The sequence below is a fragment of the Stenella coeruleoalba genome, assembly GCF_951394435.1.
Source record: "Stenella coeruleoalba genome assembly, chromosome: 11".
NCBI classification, from domain to species: Eukaryota; Metazoa; Chordata; class Mammalia; order Artiodactyla; family Delphinidae; genus Stenella; species Stenella coeruleoalba.
Window position 1 is genome coordinate 90,365,645 of NC_137157.1, and position 19,842 is coordinate 90,385,486.

The window sequence follows — 19,842 nt, forward strand, 5'->3', positions numbered from 1 at the left end:
TACCATGTCTTCTTTATCCATTCATCTGTCAATGGACATTTAGGTTGCTTCCATGTCTTGGCTACTGTAAATAGTGCTGCTGTGAACATTGGGGTGCATGTATCTTTTAGAATTATAGGTTTCGCTTTTTTTGGATATGTGCCCAGGAGTGGGATTGCTGGATCATATGGTAACTCTACCTATGTTATTCTATGTTATTTTTCAATTGTCTGTCTCCCCTAGAACATAAATTCCACAAGAGAGCACAGATTTTGAGATTGTCTGTTGCCTACTGCTGTATCTAGATACCTTGTATTTATAAACAGTGTATCTAGATGCAGTGTCTAGAACAATACCTAGCACATATATTTATGTGCTCAAAAAATATTATTGAAAGAAGAAATATGTCCCTTCTTGAGAGCTCTGAGCTACAAACTTTACTACCTTCTGTGTAAATTAATATTCGCTTTTATTTATAATATGGTCAGATACTTTGTTTCAAAGGCTATGTCCTATCTACAGCATTTTGAAATTTATAGACTAAATCTGTATTTGGTTTTCCTCACTTTTATTAATTTTAATTCTATACTGTTTTCCTTTTCATATTTTTCTAGATTAATCTCTTTTCTCCCATCAAATGACCACCACCTCCTTACTTATTTCAGTTCCATTGACTAAGGATAAGATCCAGCTGGTGACCTCAACTTACTAAATGACGTGAACAGAATGCACTACATTTAAATGACTACAAAATAAATGTCAGTTTCTCATAATAAATGTCAGTTTGCATAATTAGTCAGCTCTAAACATATTAGAACCATGTAAATACTGAAATATTAATATAAATTAGCATTTATTATTGGCAGCAACAATGGAAACGTCTAGTGAAAATGTGGCTTGGGTGCTTTAAAAACTGTTTGTTCCCGCAAATGATTTAAATATGGCCTCTGCAACTTGTTTCCATTTAAATTACTTCACAAGCCATTTCCTCAAATAAGGTACAAAGACAGTTTTAGCACTTGTTAAATTATAACAAGTTCTCAGTTAGAAGACTATGAATTAATGAAGTTTTATTTTGTAATGCATTCCGAGGTTTAATCAAAACAGTGCTTTGGCTTCTTTTAATTTAAAAGAAAAATTAGTGAAAACTACAATAAATAACATTTGACGGTTTGTGCTGGAATACACGCTACATCTTGAAGTTATGACCGACAAAACTCTAAAGCTCAGCTTGAGGACAAATGTTAAGACTTAGGGCTAAATACATGTAGTTAAAATTCATAATGTCTTAGCACCCAGCATTCACTACCAGCTAACTTTCAAAATATCTGGCTGATAAGGAAGCTGGCAGAGACCCCAAAGGAACAGAAGTTAGTGATACAAAGTAAGGTCTATGTGAATTTTCTGCTACTGGTTTTAGATTACTTGCCTCAGAAGCGTATGCACAGAAATTGAGTTTTAGACATATCCACACAATTATCCATAGGGCGCACAGTTATAAGCTCCAGACCCTTGTCTGAACACTGAGGTATATCCGTGCTCACGTGGGTGGCCATGCTCTCACATGTGCCATGAATCGTCAGGAATGCTGTTCAGAGTTGGCTGATCAAGAGATACACAGCGCAAAGGAACAGGATTTGAGACAGCCCAGGGTTTCCTCTTCAAGTAGGTTTAAAACTTTTTTTTTTTTTTCTCACAACTTCCTTCCTGTTCTAACTGCCAGTGCTCAGAAGTCAGCCTTGAGAGACAGAGGCACCCAGGACGGAGACGTGAACCCTTGAATGTAAGTTGAAATACCTTCAGGGTAGGGGAGGCTACAGGTGAGCACAGACAAATGGAGGAATCTCTACACCAGACTACAGTCCTCTACGGTTTATTTTTTTGAGAGGGGCTGTGCCTCTTTAAAACAAACTTTATGAAAAGAAAGTACCTAAGGAGGCTGCAGAGAAGGGGAAGTCAGAGCGGCAGAGCGGGAGTGGCAGCAGTGACTCAGGGGAGGCACCTCGGTGAGGGAGGGTGAGTGCTGCAGCCCAGGAGATAAATTCTGGATGTCCTGGAAAAAGGCTCTGAATGTACCCACTGGGCGCGCCTGGCCAGGTTCCTACAAGGCTGGAGCCGGCATCTGGCCAAGCTCAGAAGCAAAAAGACTGTAGGTCCAAACTGATACGAAACGCGTTGGTGGATGGTGGGTTTCTGCTGGGGTGGAGATGTGTGGTTTCCTGTTTATAGGCAGACTTTAAAGGGACTGGTTGAAAAGAAAAAAATGGTTCAAAGTTGTCAAATATTAAGCTCTTTTCCACTGAAGAATTTTCTGGGGATGTAAGAGAAATGCATAATGAAAGCCTCCCCTAGGGTACAGTGGGATTTAATTATCCAAGGGGGAGCATGGGTATTTACTCATCACTCTACAGGGATAGCATTTCTACCATTAGCAAGAGCCAGTGAGATGGGCAAAAAGATAAGTGCTGTTGTTTACCTCTGAGAGAACTTTACCTCTGAGAGAACTCAAAGCAAACACAGAAGACACCAAACAATTTATTAAGAGATACATTCTAGAAAAATCCAGATAGGACCCCCAGTCAGCGGGCCTTCAAAATGTCAGGGTCTGAATCTGGCAGCCATGAGAAGTGCTTTAGGTGTGACCGGAAATACTTTCTTCCTTTTTAGAGGATATCCTAGGCAGCATGTTTTAGAAAGTGGTCTGTAATTAAACTCTGGACCTAGGGTAACTTGTGGCATGGGTCTGATAAACTCTGAGCTGTTCTTCTGCTCAGGGTCGGGGAATGCAGATTTCTCCTACATGGAGGTCCCATAGTCACCCCTTCATGTAGACACCAAGAACCACTGAATTCAGGGTTAGCATGTTGGAGCCTCAGTGCAGGAATGATTAAGCAAAGAGAAGAATCAAGCGGTCTGTGCTGGCCCCAGAGAGTCCAGTCATAGGCAACCATCATTCACCTTCGCCATTGCTTTGTTTCGTTACCTTTATAAGGAAAGATCCCTCTCAAATCCAGATATGACACAGGCATAGTAAGATCATCTTATTATTTCCTGAGATGTGTGGACTTCTGAGAGAATAGTTCATTCCCCATCCATACCGCACAGATCCAGCACACGCGGAATAACCAGGTTTTAGCCAAACAAAGGCTGGCATCTTCCAGGCATTGGAATTCGGTCCTTATTTGGGAGACCGTGAGTTTGTCCCTCAGGAAGTATCCTCGGAGCAATGTCAAGGTTCTGTTTTCAGTGGAAGCTCAGAACAGCAGAGTCGATCAGATGGAAAGATGAGCGCCCCGACCAATTCATGGGAGCACAATAAATTCCAAACTTCAGCTGGCAGGAAGAGAGATGCCTTGGGGGGAGGAAAAACTAAGCAGATAGAGAAAGAGAAACAACTTACGTGGAGGGCCTTCTTTGGGTCAGATCTGGTATGAGAAATTTATAAATCTGAATTCTGAGAGGACACAGTGAGGACAGGAAGGCTCAGAAGTGTTCAATGACTTGGCTAAGGTCACACACTGGTGCAAAAAAGAACCAGTAGCTACAATGCCTCAGAGGGACATTTTAGGAAATGCCCGTGGAAGAAAGATTCTTTAATCCCACATTCTGAGCATCCTTGTTCCTGGGTCAGTGTTACTGTCACCCAGGATCTTGGGTTAGAGTCCATACTGGCACCCCCAGAGATGGGTCTCATGTTACTCCTGAAACGTCAACATTTATCCATTCAATGAAGAATCACTGAGTCCCTCCCTGCTGGTTTGCACACACTCTGGTTTCCACAGCCAGAGCTTGTAAAAATTCACTTGGGTTTTCTTAGAGGGACTGATATTCACCATTTGTGCTTATAAAAATTGTCTCTACTTCTGTCTAACTTTTCATGCTTAATTTAAAACCTCTGTGAATGGATCGAATAATTGCAGTGTAGTCTTTTGCCCAATAATGGCTGACTTAATGCAGTTTTCTTTGAGGATTATTTAAAATGAATGTTTATGGAAGTAGAGTGACTTCACACAGTAGAGGCTCAGGAAAGATGAATGCGTCCGCTGAGTTCTCTCTCCTTTTGCGTATGAATCTGGCTGTCCACGGGGCACTGGTCCTAGGACCACCCCCTTCTTCCTTGATACTAAAATCCACGGATGCTCTGAGTCCCGTGCCCTCAGTATCAGCAGAAGACCAACTGTACTATGAATGTCCGGGAAGGAATGATGTATTATTTCTCAGGAAATAATTCTTTCAAGGGAAATGCTAAATAATTCTGCTTCTAGGAACCTGTACCCTCCTCTGATTGATCTTAATGTTTATTGTAACAAGACAGTGTAACAAGACACTGCCCTCTCAGGCATGGGGTTGGTTCCTCTTATCCAGCACTGCACTTTCAGATGTTCTTGGTGGGGGGTGGTAAAGAGCAGCTCTGAGAAGCCCTGGAAGCACCAATTCCTCTCGGTCACTAGGGAATAGTGACACACCAGAAAGGAAGCCAGAAACAAGACAGCTTCTGGAGTCCCAAAGGATAAACTTGGATTCCCCAAATGAGCCAAATTACCACGTAGACAGCAAAGCAGACCCAAATCCTCCTCCGCTAGCCCTGAGAGGGTCCAGCTCTCCATGACCTGCTGGAAAGCTACAGCCCCAGATGTGGGGAAAGTGGGCATATCCTGGACATTGGGAAACGAAGATGACAGGGAAAGCTGATGCTCACGTAGGTACTTCTCTGACGGAAACCCCCTACTTCTGCGGCTTCCACATTTGCCTCTCTCTCTCCCTCCACTTTCCTCTTCTATCTAATACTCCCGGCCTGTGCATCTAAGAAGCAACTGGCAACTTCGGGGCATGAGTTAGTCTCCACCGTACTTTGCTCCAGAGCCAGAGGGAATTCTCTCCATTAGCTGTGCCTGTGTCTCCTGTCATTTCCCATCATTCACGGAGTGACCCTTGGCTTCACTTATGAAAGGGAGCAATAAATAGAATCTAAAATTAAATGGCTTTTTAAAGAAATATAATAGTGACAGTCCCATTTTATGGCTGACTCAGTTCATAAACAATCCTTGCAGTTCCCAGAACTTCTTGTCTCTTTCGTACTCCTCAAAGAGACAAGATCTATTTTTAAGAAGGAAGGAGATGAGCTTGTCAACACTGCAGATCCAAAAGAAAGCATTGGTGTCTGACAGTCAGTTACCTTGCTGAAGCTGAAACTGTAGCAAAACAGACAGCGGCACCAGGAAGGGAGGAGAGGAAGGGAATAGAGTGTTATTGAACATCTACTATTGACCAGGACAGTCCAAGAACTTTTCATGTTTTCTCCTACTCTTCAACCCTGTAAAGAAAGATTATTATTCCCACTTTACTGGTGGAAAAACTTGGGCTCAATGAGGTTAATAACTGGCTTAAGTCCCATAAAAAGTCAATCGTGGATACATATTTTGAATTTCTGGCCCATCGGTCTCAAAGCTCAAGTTCCAGGAGACATACAGGGTCATCTTTCTATGAATTAACCAGGTGATTTGTTTTCATCTAAACTCAAGAGTTTTACCTTTTCTTGCCCTCCAATGATTTAGAACTGCATTAATGAACCAGTAGAGTGTGCTCCATCCTGGAGACTGGTAAATTCTTAAGTGCCTTTCACTTTCAGTGTCTTGGAAATTTCACTGAATTTGTAAGCAAAAACACCGATTTGTGCTATGTTACACTCACGCCATGAGTACCCACCCTAATTTAATCTGGCGTTTTAATTGAGCCTGAGAAGATTAAGTTGCTGCCTCAGCCCATCTAAATCTTGGCACTGTTTCACTGAATACTAAACATGGGTGTGTGTGGGTTTGCTGTGAAAATTCACATGTGTAGGCATCTGTGAAGCAGGAAATAGATAAGTAGAGTGGTGAGCACATTAAAAAAAAAAAGCATATGTGCTTTGGGGCCTTATGAAATATAACATTGATAATTCTCCATTTCACTTCTACTGTGTAAAGAACCAAAGTCAAAAACAACCTACAAAGAAACAAACAAACAAAACAACCCTGCTCTTTGTGGAACAGGGGGTGAGCTGCAGAGGGAGGTGAGCAGACCCCAACAAGAACGTTCTGTGCTGATGGGCTGGGTACTCCCCAACCTCACCTCCACTTCCTCTTTCCCTTTCTTGTTTTACAGCTTCTTTAACTTAAGGAGCATTAGGGTCACTGAATTGTGAAGGGGTCTCAGAGATCTTTTAACACAATGATTTCATTTTGCAGAGGCCAAAACTGGAGCAGAGGTTCAGTGACTTGCGCAAGGGGACGTGGAGCCTAGTTGCACTGAAAACCCTCTTTATGTGACACTTCCCTGACTTGCTAAAGCCGCCCTGCAGAGTTTTGCAAAGCAGCACTTACCTCTGCCTGTGCACCCCCCAGGGAGATTCCCACAATGATCAAACGAGCTCTCCAGTTTCATGATTACTTCTTAATAAAGAGAGCTGGAGCGACAGAGCGTAGAACCTCAGGTCAGACCACCCGGGCTCAGATATTCATTCTGCCACTTACACAGCAAGTCTTCTTGGGCAAGTTACTGACCTCACCTTTAGTTTCCCGGTCTGTAGAAGGGAATGGTGATAACGGCAGTCCTTAAGGTTGTGGTGAGGACTAAATGAGATAATCCTCATGACAGCATTTAGCACTTACGTGTGATAACTGTTAGAATTATTATCATCAATTATAAAACCAGCTGTTCTTTAGATGATGAGATTAGAAAAAAGTCTGGAATTTCCATAAAATTACTATTTTCACTTCAGCAGCACCCATAAAATGGAAAAGAGAAAAATGAGGGAGTTCCCTGGTGGCCTAGTGGTTAGGATTCCAGGCTTTCACTGCCATGGTCCGGGTTCAACCCCCGGTCAGGGAACTGAGATCGTTCAAGCTGCATGGTGCGGCCAAAAAAAAAAAACCAGTAAAAAATATTAAAAAAAAAAAAGGAAAATTGTATTTGTAATTCAATATACACACACAGGTGGTCTGGGAAACCATTGTCAAGATATATAAACCAGTTGGGGCTTTGGGAGAATCTGAAGTTCCCCGGAAATGAACTGTGAAATTGAAAATGTAGGATCTTTGGGGAATTCACATAAATTTGAAATAGTAAAACAGAGGTAGGTAGTCTCTTATATACACCGGTGAAATAAGGTAGTGGAATATTAATTTAGCTGACACTTGACTACAGGTAAAGGCCTTAGAAAAGGAAAGCACCTAGAGATGGTCTGCCCTAACCCCTCACTTCCCAAGATGAGGAAAGGAAGATCACAGCAGTTGGAACATTTGCTCACAGGGTTACAGCTAGTTAGTGGCAAAGCCAGAATGAAAACTCATGCATGATGAGGCCTAGTTCAGCGAGGGAATAATTATCCAAAATCAAATAGATTGACCCAGAACTCTTCCCTAAAACCGCCCCCTGTGCACTATCGCTCTTCTGCTGGGCTTGTGGTCAGATCCAGATGTTACATGGTCTCTTCTCCTGCTTCTGAGGGGCAACGTTTCAGGTTCACAGACAGGATCCGTGGCTTGAGGCTGAGTTGTGGCATTGGTCTGGCCAGGCTTCAGAGACAAGCAAGCTTCCCCTTTAACACTCAACGCTCTGCTTCATTGTTTCCAAAAGTTACAGTTTCAAGGTCATGTTCTTAATCATGGACTTCAGTAGGATCTACAAAGGACTTCAGGAGTCCATGAACCCCTGTACTGCGTGCACAACTTCATGGGCTTTTTCCTTTTTTCCTTTTATAAGGACCATGACCCTTACCCGATTTTTAAAGAGCTTTGTAATCTCCAAAAAGATTAAGAACCGTCAGTCAAACAAGCTGGGCTTTTTGGTATGGCTAGATTGCTCTTCCTCCAATGTCTTCTCCACTTTGGAGAATAACAAGTATCAGTATGTGCTAAAGTACAGTGTCTTGTAAATACTAGATGCTCATCATATATTTGTGACCTTCATTTTGCTTTCAAAAGGCCTTTCCCTAAGAAGTGGTTTCCAGTCCTTTATTTGCCATATTATGACATTTTCATCTTTTTTTCCAATCACCTCTCCAGAGTGAACTGGTTTGGGGTCATCTGACTACATATCTCTTTTTTTTATGCTATATAATTAGACCAAATTATTTTCATGTTGTCCCGAATTTCCTCCTCTTGACTTCTACAATTTCATATAGTAATCCCACATTATCCTCTGATCTTCGATGCCTTTAAATAAATTTTTGGCTCATTTCTATAGAGCAATTATTGTATCTGTAATGAATCAAGGAAATTTAAAAGTGACACAAGTCTCAAATTCACTAATGAAAAGATCAAGCTCTAGATGACAGATAAATTGACTTGTCAATGATTACACTGTGAGAAGTTAGGAAATGCTGTCCTAGACCAGATCTTTCTCTCTCTCTGTCTCTCTCTCTCTCTCTCCTTTCAAAATTGAGATTTGAGGGTGCAGAATTACAATTCCCTAGGTTATTAAAGTCACCGTGATCTTCTGTGATGTCATCATCTCATGGTCAAACTTCAAGCACATGACTTGTTAGAACCAAGCAATATATTCCAGAAAGTCCTGCCTATGGGGCCTGAGATGCTTTCATCTGTAGATAGCTTTCCTGATGCTCTGTCTGCAGGTTTCTTATGTGACCTCTACCCTGGATATCTGGTCAGGCTCCAGAGGAGAACCTGTCTCATCTGATTAGTCTCCTCTGGGTTGCTCTTTATGTGTGACTTAATGGTTGTCCTTAAACTACCCACAACCTACAACCTCCACCCACTGTATCCTTCATTGTTTCTCCAACCAGTTCATTCACTTTCCCTGAGTGTTTTTTGTAACATGAGGTGAGTTAGTCACTCTGTTTATTGTGATCTTCTCTAGAGGCTCAACTCTGAGTGGAGCTGATTCTGTAGCTGAAGCAAGAGTTGCCACAGGAACAGGCCTACATGCTTCCTTCCTACACAGGAAGTGGACCTGGGCATTGCAATACTGTTTTCAGAGTTGATCCAAGAGTCACAGTGTTTGGCTTGTTATTTTGCTGGAAGAGGATGGATGAGCCAGGAGATATGATTTCTCTTCCTTCCCTTTTTTTATTCTGTTAAAACTGTTTTTGTTTGGCTTCACTTCCAAATTATTTTTCTTCCTCTTGCCAATAATAGTGACATTGAGACTCAAAATCATAACTGACTTTGGCCAGACACAGCTTCACTCTCAGGAGACTTTTTAGAGATTTGAAGAGTCACTCAGGATGAGATGTGATAGGTATTTACTTAGTGTTCTGCCACTTCCGAGCACTAAAGCCTTTACCCAAAACAGGGAAGAGAGTTACCCTCAGAGCAGAGCAAAAGGAAATCAGGACATTATCTCCTTCTCCAAATATCTCCCTTGTTTCCCCCAAATAGCTCCATTGCTTCCAGCCATGGGGCCTGAAATTCTTCCAGTAGAGATTTCTTCCTCTTTATTAAGACACGGCATCTCACCCTGCTATGTGAACTTGGGCAATTCTTTTAACCTCTGGGTTTCAAGGTTCTCAATGATTAAATTAGGGTTTGGAATATATTACCTCTAAGGTTCATTTCAGCTCTGAAAAGCTCTGACTATACATGCCCTAAGAGGAATAATTTTAAAATTTATTATTCATTCATCAACACTTATGTGTGAATAATTTTATTAGATCTTCCCTCAATGTTTTAACACAAAACAAGTAAATATAAATGATGATGAAAGAAGACAGACCCCAGAGTATGCCCAGGTGAGGTCTTAGAGCATAAGGTCAGTCAGGGGAGATCTCGAGAGGGTAGAGAGGTACTAAAAGGGAAGTGGAAATTGATAGAAAGTACTAAAGACACAGTTACAATTTGTCTGGAGGAATTTAGAGTCCTTTGCTATTTTGTGTCATTTCAAAAGAACAGAAGATCTTTATATATAGAACCTATTAAGTCAATGAATGAACGCTTATAAAATGGATGAACTATTTCAGTGTCTTGGGAGATTCAAGAGAAACACAACACTTAGTACCTGCGCTCAAGGAATTATTAGCAGTGTTGGGTGAAAACCAATCAGACACTCAGGTAGGTATCACAGGGACCTACAACTTCTCATGAGTTACCTTTGAGCTCTTGCAGGAGTTCAGGGAAAGATTCAATGAATGGGAAAGAGCTAACTGTTTTTAGCACATACTTGAAACCATCATAACTGGGATTGTACACACTGAGCACTTTGACACTGGCAAGGCTGGCTGGATTTGGAGGACTGTGATAATTTCTATAAGTATATGAGCTAGGGCCACTCATTATGGTCCGGGACAGCTGTACTATGTTGTTTCACTTGTTTTACAGGATTCCCAAAGAGTTACTTATTTTCTGTCAGTTTCATTCAGTGAACAGGAGGGACACATCCCAGTATGGTAACATTCAGGCATGTGAAAGGAAAGCCTGGAATGCATTATATTCTTATTTTGTGAAATACAATGAGGCTGAATTAGGGGAAAATCTGGAAAATCACTGACAATTACACAAGTTCATTAGGGCAAAAATAATGCTAAGAACAGCCCCACAAACATCGTTCATATCCACTGACTTTTGGCTAATAGACCGTCCTCTCTCTCTCTCTTTCTTTCTCTCCCTCCTTCTCTCTCTAGATCAAAATGACTGAAAAGGCCCCAGAACCACACCTGGAGGAGGATGAAGAGCTGGATGGCAAGCTCAATTACAAGCCTCCACCACAGAAGTCCCTGAAGGAGCTGCAGGAGATGGACAAAGATGATGAAAGTCTAGCAAAGTACAAGAAAACGCTCCTGGGGGACGGGCCTGTGGTAGCAGGTGCGTGTGTGCCGAGATGCAGGGCAGGTGAAGGGGCACTGACAAGGCAGACATTTCAGCTACTCAGGAGCAGTTGGAAAGGAAAGTGTACCAAGTGCTTCCAGGGTTAAGTGAGTGAGGTGCAATCTCTATGTGCCGAATCAAGTTATGGACCAGATAATTAAGTTTTCTTCGGAGATAAGGTGCAAGTTGACATTGACATAGATAAAAATAACACATAGGGAGGGTTTAGAAGGAATTTCAGACTACCACTCAGAATTGTCTTCTCTCCACGATTGCTCACCTTCTCTCTTTTTCTTCTCTTTCTCCTTCTCACTCCTTACCTAAATAACCATCTCTTCCACATACACATAGGCAATGGCGAACTAAGACATGGCCCAAAGATATGGATGGGCCGTGACTAACCAGCAGAGTACCCATAGCCACTCAGGAAATGTCTGCTATTGAGGACTGAGATGGACCTACAAGAACCTGAAGCAGAAATAGCATCACTGGAATGTATAAGGCCACTAAGACCAAGCATGTGAATCAGCCACTTCCATTTCTTTTCTCCTCCAGATGGAGATATCCCTTTTCTTTGTTATCTTGTCTCTCTCCTACTTTAAATGCACACACACACACACACACACACACACACAAACACACACACAGAGTATGCAAATACCTCCTCTCTGTGCTTACATTCCCTTTTGAATCCTGCAGACCCAACAGCCCCCAATGTCACTGTCACCCGTCTTACCCTGGTTTGTGAAAGTGCCCCAGGACCCATCACCATGGACCTCACTGGTAAGTGGACACATCTGTTCTGTTTAGTGGGGCCTAATGGCATCACTGGGCAAACGGGTTTTTGTCCTCTGTCCCAGCAAAAAAAGAGAAAAATCCTAGTAAAGTGAATTCTAGTAAGGTATGCTGAGTCCAGTTCACAAATCATAGTTTTCACAGTATCTACTGTGCTTAATGAAAAGCCCATTCTCTGTCTCTAATTGAAAAGGGGTCAGGTGTAAGTACTGGATATATCTACCTGTATCATATTTACTTCAGATTTTTATCTCCACATGGTAGCAGGAGAATTACTATTTGTGTAAAAAGACTGCTGATGGAAATGTTAAGAAGCAAGCTGTATGCTTCTGAAATGGTAATATTTATACAATCTAAACATCAGAGAAAATATTGACCTTGCCTCAGCTACAGAACTTACCCGAAGACAGGAAGAAATCTAAGACCTCCTGAATAATGCTAGGAATTCCACTGTTAAATACACATTGTTTAACTTAAAGCTCTGATTCTTTTAAAGAAGCAACTTCCCCCACTAAAGATGTACAAATTAACATGTTATTTTCTTTCACTTTATTGTGACAAGGGTCAAGTCCTTTCCTGAGACTTAGGTCTGGAGGAAATGAGGAGAGCCGGGGAGGAAATGAGGAGAGTCGGGGAAGGTGGCTGATTTGGGGAAAATTGGCAAATGGGAGGAATGAGGAAAGGGCCACTGAGCTAGGGGTTGGGGGCATGAAAGGCAGGTCTTTAGTAAAAAACCAAAAATTATTACTAGATTCAAAAACTGGACTCGTGAGACAGAATAAAGCATGACTCTAGAACAGTAGGCTTAACAGCAAGGTGGTTCCCCTCACACAGGACACATCCACTCTTTACCTTATATGGGCTTTTTGTCAGAGAGAGGAAACTGGAGGTTAAGACACACTTCCTATTCAACCGAAATCATTAGAGCATACATTCAGCTACCTCCACGTTCTAGCATTTCTCCAAGAGAGAAACTCTCTCTCTCTCTCTCATCGGACCTCAGACCTCTTCCTGTGCGAAATTGCGTAAAGTTACCAGGTACAACCATCATTTTGCAAGATAAGGTCTGAATTAGCGCTAAGGAAACCTGCTCTGTTCAGAAGGGCTTGATGATATTGCAGGGAAAACTTGGTCTCTGTCCTCTTTTCCCAGCAGCAAGAAAACCAAATTCAGTTTTCTGTCACAAAAAAGCTATGGAGGTGAATCCCAGATGTATACATAGGATGCTGGTACCAACTCTGTACATGAAGCAGGTGCACAGAATTGGGCAAAACATACACACACACACACACACACAGTCACCCCGAATGTCAAATTATACAGGATCACGTTGGGAGAGGAGCAGAGAAAGATCACCTCTCTAATTAGGGGCAGATCTCAGTTTTATGGAGCCTGAAGCTTTTATAACTTAAGTGATGTTTCCTTTTCCTTAAGAAAAATAATATGAAATTGCAAATGCAAAAGCAAAATTAAGTACAAAAGTGAAATTTTTTTAGAATGATAAAAAGGAACCAAATGAGTACATTTTTTAAAGCTAGAAAACACCACAGATCTACAAAAAAAAATAGCTGGCACTCATATAATATTTTTCTCCTATTTCTTTATTTGAGGGGTGGGGGCAGAGTCTTTAACCATAACATCTTACATACCCTTAAGGTTGCAGTCAAACTTGGGGAAAAGCTCTATCACATTTCTTTCACATCTGGCTGCAAGATTTCAGGCATTTCAAATGTGTGTTTATGCAGCAACTAATCTCAGACATTCTTTGACTTGAGGACCATGTGGACCATGTTGCTCTGAGGAGCCCAGCAAATGGCTCTGGAGCTTCAGCTTCATTCATCTCCTTGTGAATGTCCTTCTGAGGAGAATTAACTCTGTCAAAATCCACTTCTACAGGGGATCTGGAAGCCCTCAAAAAAGAAATCTTTGTGCTAAAAGAAGGTGTTGAATATAGAGTCAAAATTAACTTCAAAGTAAGTATCTGGTTTTGTATGTTTTAATAAAGTTTAAATCCTTCTTATAATCAGAGGAAGAAAAAATCAAATTTCTTGCATTATCACGTTGGCATACTTTTTATTTATTTCTCTTTTTTCCCTGGACTGTCCTCTCCCCAATCCTGGGCTCTACCTGTTACAGGTGCACCTTTGCTTCATGCCTTTTTCCAGCCAGGACCTTTCCCTTGGACTCTCCCTTGATCACTGAAGCCAATGGGATCCCTCTCCTGGGACCTTCTAATACTCCCATCCACAAGACACACATTACTTTGTATTATATACCATGTGTATCATTTCTCCCCTATTCAGCCTAAACACCTTGAGACAGGGAGAGACTATCTATCCCTTCTTTGCAATATTTCAAGCAAAACTTTTTAAATGGTAGATATTTCATGACTATTTATTGAGAAATAGATAAACGAATGAATCAATTAACAGGAAAAGAAAATAGAACAGCTAGAGCCTCAGCTCTAATTGCTCAAGGATATATAAATTCAGGGGGTGTGGTGCTTGGTAAATAACTGGAAATTACAACTTAGTTGTAGAGCAGGTAAACAAGTAAGAGCAAAACTAAGTAGGAGATAAACTGACATAGAATGAATAGGCCCGTATCCCAGTGAGCAACCAACATCAAGGAGAAAAGTAACCTTGACTTTGAAAACAAATGAGTTAGAAATTCACTGTTTGCATTTAATGGCTTATATGGGCTTTGGTTGCCCCTCACTCCCACTTGGTCACTTCCTCCAGGGCTTGGGCTCCACCAACAAAGACCCCATCCGCCCTCTCTATTTGCACACCAGCCCTTCTTTCTCTGAGGTTCAGGATATGATTCAGGGTCCATGGACAATCATTCCGCGCCACATACAAATATGCCTCAGAATAATTTCCTTCTGAAAATATTTGTTGATGCCTACTCTGTAATAGACACTCTATAATAGTCACTTACTTGTTTCCTGTATTTATTCCTAAAGCACCTGAGAGTTTAGTAAGGCATTGTATCCAAATATTCTTCAAATGGGTTTCACATCAGTCCAATTTCGAATCATTAATGCTACTGCCTTAATTTTTCAATTTAATAAGCAGTTGGGATTGACACATATACATTAGTATGTATAAGATAGATAACTAATAGGAACCTGCTGTATAAAAATAAATAAATAAAATTCAAAAAGAAAATGTTGATGTGAATAAGATGAGAAGGAAAGGTCTGGTGCGTGGGCTTCTGCCATGGGCGGCAAGGCCGGGGTTGGGTCCACGGCAGTCAGGATTACACATGAAGGCGATGGAGAAGGTGGGCACAGAAAGCAGATTTCAAGTCCCATCCACTTCAGAGATTTGGCCTTGTCTCTAACAGGGAAAGATCACTCTCTATGTGTAACCCACATAAAGTCGAACCTCCCTGTGGCCTGTCCCAGCGTGGATCGAGGAAGAAACACCAGTTCCAAACTGAAAATATGTCATTGGAAAGTGATTTAAATCTTTACTGATGTCTCTTGAAAAATGTCCAAGAAAGTTTGCATTCATAACACCAGTAACACACCCTAGAATTTCATTAACTCTCTTAGTTGCTCTCAAAGTTCTTCTCTTTCTTCCTCAAAACTTAACAACACTCTCCAAAAACTGGGATGGTTCTTTTAGTTTCTTCCCCTTTTCCTTCTGCCTCCCAAGGAGATGTGGTATATGTGATTTCCATGGCTCTCGCTTTTTTTTGTTTGTTTGTTTGTTTGTTGGGGTTTTTTTTTTTGCGATACGCGGGCCTCTCACTGCTGTGGCCTCTCCCGTTGCGGAGCACAGGCTCCAGATGCGCAGGCTCAGCGGCCATGGCTCACGGGCCCAGCCGCTCCACGGCATGTGGGATCTTCCTGGACCAGGGCACGAACCCGTGTCCCCTGCATCAGCAGGTGGACTCTCAACCACTGCGCCACCAGGGAAGCCAGGCTCTCACTTTTATTCATGCTCCCAGTAAACTGTCTTTTCCTGGGGTGGAAAAGACAATTGGGAGGGATGTGCAGGCAGAGGAAGAGAATAACTAGGAATATTTATACTTTTCTTTCGTCTGTCTCAACCATATTTATGTTAAGTGAACACTCTATTGAGCAGTAGAAAAACAGGAGTCTCTTTATTTTGAAGCCCTTATTTACTACTCTGCCACCATTCCTGTTTTTTGGTCTTTTAACCACCAGGCCACATCTTCTACTAGGCCCAGAAGACCAGCTTAGAGACTTCTAGAAAGATGCATTCATTTTTCCTATTTCTATGAGTCACATGTGGAAGTCAGAGGAATTAGAAAGTTCGGGTTTCATTTCACCACAGTTTCTTCAATGAAGCTGTTTTCTTTCTGTCTGCTTTTGGTAGGTTCATGCTACAGATTTTACTGAGTGACAGTTTCAAACCTCAGCTGGCAGGTTTCAAACCTATGCTACCTCATTGCCAACGAAACAAAATGTAGCGCTGACAGATTGCCTTAACTATTCTGTCCAAAACAAAAAGGGAGTCCTACCTATTGTCGAGGAGAACCTATTTTTAAGATGCTTTAATTCTTACATCGGTGAACAATTAAACAAGCCGTCCGGCTAATGCTGCCACGGCCACTTTAATTTGTTTGTATAAACATGACGACTGTATAAGATTAACAGAGAGACCAGTTCAGTCCTAGGTAGAATGAATCATGGAAAAACAAAGTGCTTGGGCTGTCTATATTTTCATTCTGCTTTAGTAAATTTTCTTTGAAAGGCTTGGGAAAGTGGCAAGGTCTCAGACAACGTCTGAGAATGACAGCCATCCAAAATACAGATGCAAATGGATTTCACCCATTATTTACATATGAGGGGGATGTTTTCCTGTGACCCATCTCCTCATCTCTAGACTCCAATCACAGTTACATTCCAGGCAAAGTCACCTTCTAGACCTGATTTTCCATTACGACTTTTCTCTTTGTTTGTTTTTCATATGTTAGGTGGATCATTTCTGAAGTTAGGAGTTTTCAGATATTTACACAATAGTTTCCATGGGTACCTTTGTAACCTAAAATGAGGATGGTCTTCTGGCCAGTAATATCAGGGAGGGGAGATCAAGACCATTCTCTGAACCATTGAGGAAGGAGAAATGCAATGAAGAATATTGAGACAATGTTGTAATTAACCATCCCATCCCCGACACCAAAAATCACAGTATTAGACAGTTACAACCAGATTGGTAACGTTGAGTCTTGTGACCTCCTCTCTCCAATGTCTGCCTCATCACCGCGCTAAAAGACAGTAGTAACTTATTCTGAACCAGATCTTCAGTCCTTTTGTCCTCAGAGAAGCCTCAGCTAGGTAGGATCAGCATGAAAGATGAGGGAAAATGAAAGATCCTCTCTAATCCGAATCGCTTGACTCCTTCCCACCTACAGGTGAACAGGGATATTGTGTCAGGACTGAAATATGTTCAACACACCTACCGGACTGGGGTGAAAGGTAAAGTATCAACACTTTCCACTGTCCCAAACTCTGCTTCTCACCGACACTTAAACTTCAGGTTATTAGCAACTTTTAGCCCTAAACTCATTTAAGAATCCGATGACAGCTGTGGACACTCACCCTACGAGAGGCACACATATACTTCTGACCTACATATTAATGGCAAGGTCTGTATTCAGGAAATTTAGTTAAGACTGGGTCAGCCACTAACCTTCAGCATTCAGCTTCTGGAATTCAACTTTATTACTTATAAAGGGGAAGAGTAACCAAGATGAGTTTGAATCAAAGTACATAAATGTAGTCTTAAAATTTAAAAAAAAATCAGTTCACAAGTATAAAACCTGGGTGTCACAGAAATCGAAGATAGGAAAGACCTCTCCGATGGGAGGTGGTAGCAGCATGCGGGGGGCAGGTGGCGGGGCAGAGGGGTAGGGACAGTGCTCAATTTCATAAACAAAGAAATAGAAAAAAGTACTCTTTCTAGAATCGAGAAAAGCTTTGTAACTGAAACAAATAATACCACATGACTTAACGTGCAGTTTTCTCGACAAGTTGTACCTAAGCGGTACATGCCGTGGGAACCTGTCTTCAGTTGTCTTCCATTAATATGGGCAGGGAGAAGTGAACGGTGGAAGGCTGATGGAAGCACTTGTAAAGTTCCCTTTTACCTGAAGGTGTCAAACGGCATCCCCCGGAAGTGTGAAACAATAATGTGTAGGTCAGTTCCTCCGAATGGATCAATGAGGGCTAGGGAAGGCACTGATCAATTTGCATGACATAGAGAACCACTCAGTGACTCAAATGCCACAGAAGGTTGTTAACCTGAAAGATCTCGGTTGATCGTTCCAATACCTAGTCTCATGAAAAAATAGTTCAGTTTATTATTTTCCTTTGGGCGTAAAGACTGTGGTACTTCACTCGGGCAAGAGGTCGATGAGGTGTCTGTAGCCGTTCCTCCAAGCTTATTCAAAACAACAGCTAACTAAATGTCACCTGCCTGCCTACCTACCTTTACTTATACTTTCTAATCCCTACTATTCTTAACATATAATCCAGTTACCTATTAATAACTTTGGTTTGCTATTTTTACCATCTGTCCCAGTTCATCACTATTTTTTGCTTTTACCAAATGATTGGGTTTTCCTTTCCATTTAATTATTCCATCCATGAATTCTGTTCATTCTGATCCCCAGCTGTTACCTTATCTCCTCCAACTGTTCATAGAATGATAGTTTGTATATAGAAGACCCTTGAAGTTCATTATACAGAAAAGAAAGAGAGGCTCCAAAGTGTTAGGTAGTTGCAGAGCTGAAGCCAGAACTCAGGTCTCAACTAGTTTGAGATATTTTTTTATGGAGATAGAATTGACATATAACATTGTATCATTTTGAGCCTTATAGCATAATGATCCGATATATGTATATATTGCAGAATGATTACCAAAAGTTTAGTTAATAGCCATCACCACACATAGTTACAATGCTTTTTTCTTGTGTTGAGAACTTTTAATACCAACTCTCTCAGCAACTTCCAAATCTACACTAGAGTACTGTTAACGATGGTCACCATGCTGTGCATTCCATCCCCAGGACTTACTTATCTTATAACTGGAAGTTTGTACCTTTTGACACCTGGGATTTTTTTTTATGGTATAATCTGCTACATCTCCATGAAAAGAGTCTAGATCCCCATGGATTTAGGGCACTGATTCCCCACCTTCCTGAATCTCAAAATCAGCTGTAATGTGTTTTAAAGACACCGATGCTTGGGACCCACAGCAGGTCACTAACCTTTGGGAGTGGGTCAAAGAATAGTGTATTATTCAAAAGAACTCCAATTAAAAAAAAAAATGTTTTTAGGAGAAAAAAAAAAGTTGCCCCAGGTAAATATGGTATTTAGCCATGATTGGAAACCATTGCTCTTGGCTTTGATCACAGGGAGCTGTGCTCCAAATTCTTCAGTGTGCAGTGTTTGTTTTCCCTCTACCAAGCTTTCACCCTAATGAATTTTCTTTCTTCCCAGTGGATAAAGCAACATTCATGGTTGGCAGCTACGGGCCTCGGCCAGAGGAGTACGAGTTTCTGACTCCAACTGAGGAGGCCCCCAAGGGCATGCTGGCTCGAGGCACTTACCACAACAAATCCTTCTTCACGGATGATGACAAGCACGACCACCTTACCTGGGAGTGGAGCCTGTCCATCAAGAAGGACTGGACAGAATGAGCGCCTCCGCCCATCCCTTTCCCTACCTTTGCCACCCGGAAGAACCCCGTCCCTCCTCCCTGATCACAGCTGAGCCCCACCTCCAGCAACCTCCATCTTCTCTTATCGTTGCATCCTCTCCCACACTGTCTCTCACAGTGGTCCCCCAAACAAGATGCTTAAAACCCAGGCTTTAATCCTGCCCCCACGCTTCTGATCCCCTCTCATAGCCAGATCTCCCCAGTTCTCCATCCCAGTAGACAATCATTTAATATTCCCTCTTTTATTCCCATTCAAGCAACTAGAGGCCAGGAAATGGGCAAACTAGCACTAACAGTCCTTTTGCCTTGGGTCTCTGTATCTCCTTCCTACCCCTGGATTCACCTGTGGCTGCTGCTGACTCACTGAAGGTCCCTAATCACATTCCCTGGGGTTCTTCTTCACTGGGAGACACTGTAAACAGCACAAGAGCACAAGAATAAAACAGTTGTATGATCAGATTGAGACCCTCATTTCTTTGCTTTCTTCCTTCAAACAAATATGGTAACAAATATGGTAACCGGATGGTTCCCATTCATGAGTTTCCTCAGAGGAACTGGGGCAGAGCACA

The 19,842-nt window shown here is 41.8% G+C and overlaps 1 protein-coding gene across 1 annotated transcript; it reads left to right on the forward strand.

Moving 5' to 3' along the window:
- The first annotated feature begins 1,638 nt into the window (after positions 1-1,638).
- On the forward strand, positions 1,639-19,711 carry ARHGDIB (Rho GDP dissociation inhibitor beta). The gene is made up of 6 exons (XM_079936107.1): positions 1,639-1,762; positions 10,598-10,778; positions 11,481-11,564; positions 13,473-13,549; positions 16,965-17,028; positions 19,054-19,711. Exons 2-6 carry the CDS (start codon positions 10,604-10,606, stop codon positions 19,251-19,253), a joined length of 600 nt encoding a protein of 199 aa, XP_079792233.1. The 5' UTR covers positions 1,639-1,762; positions 10,598-10,603; the 3' UTR covers positions 19,254-19,711.
- Positions 19,712-19,842: the final 131 nt, after the last annotated feature.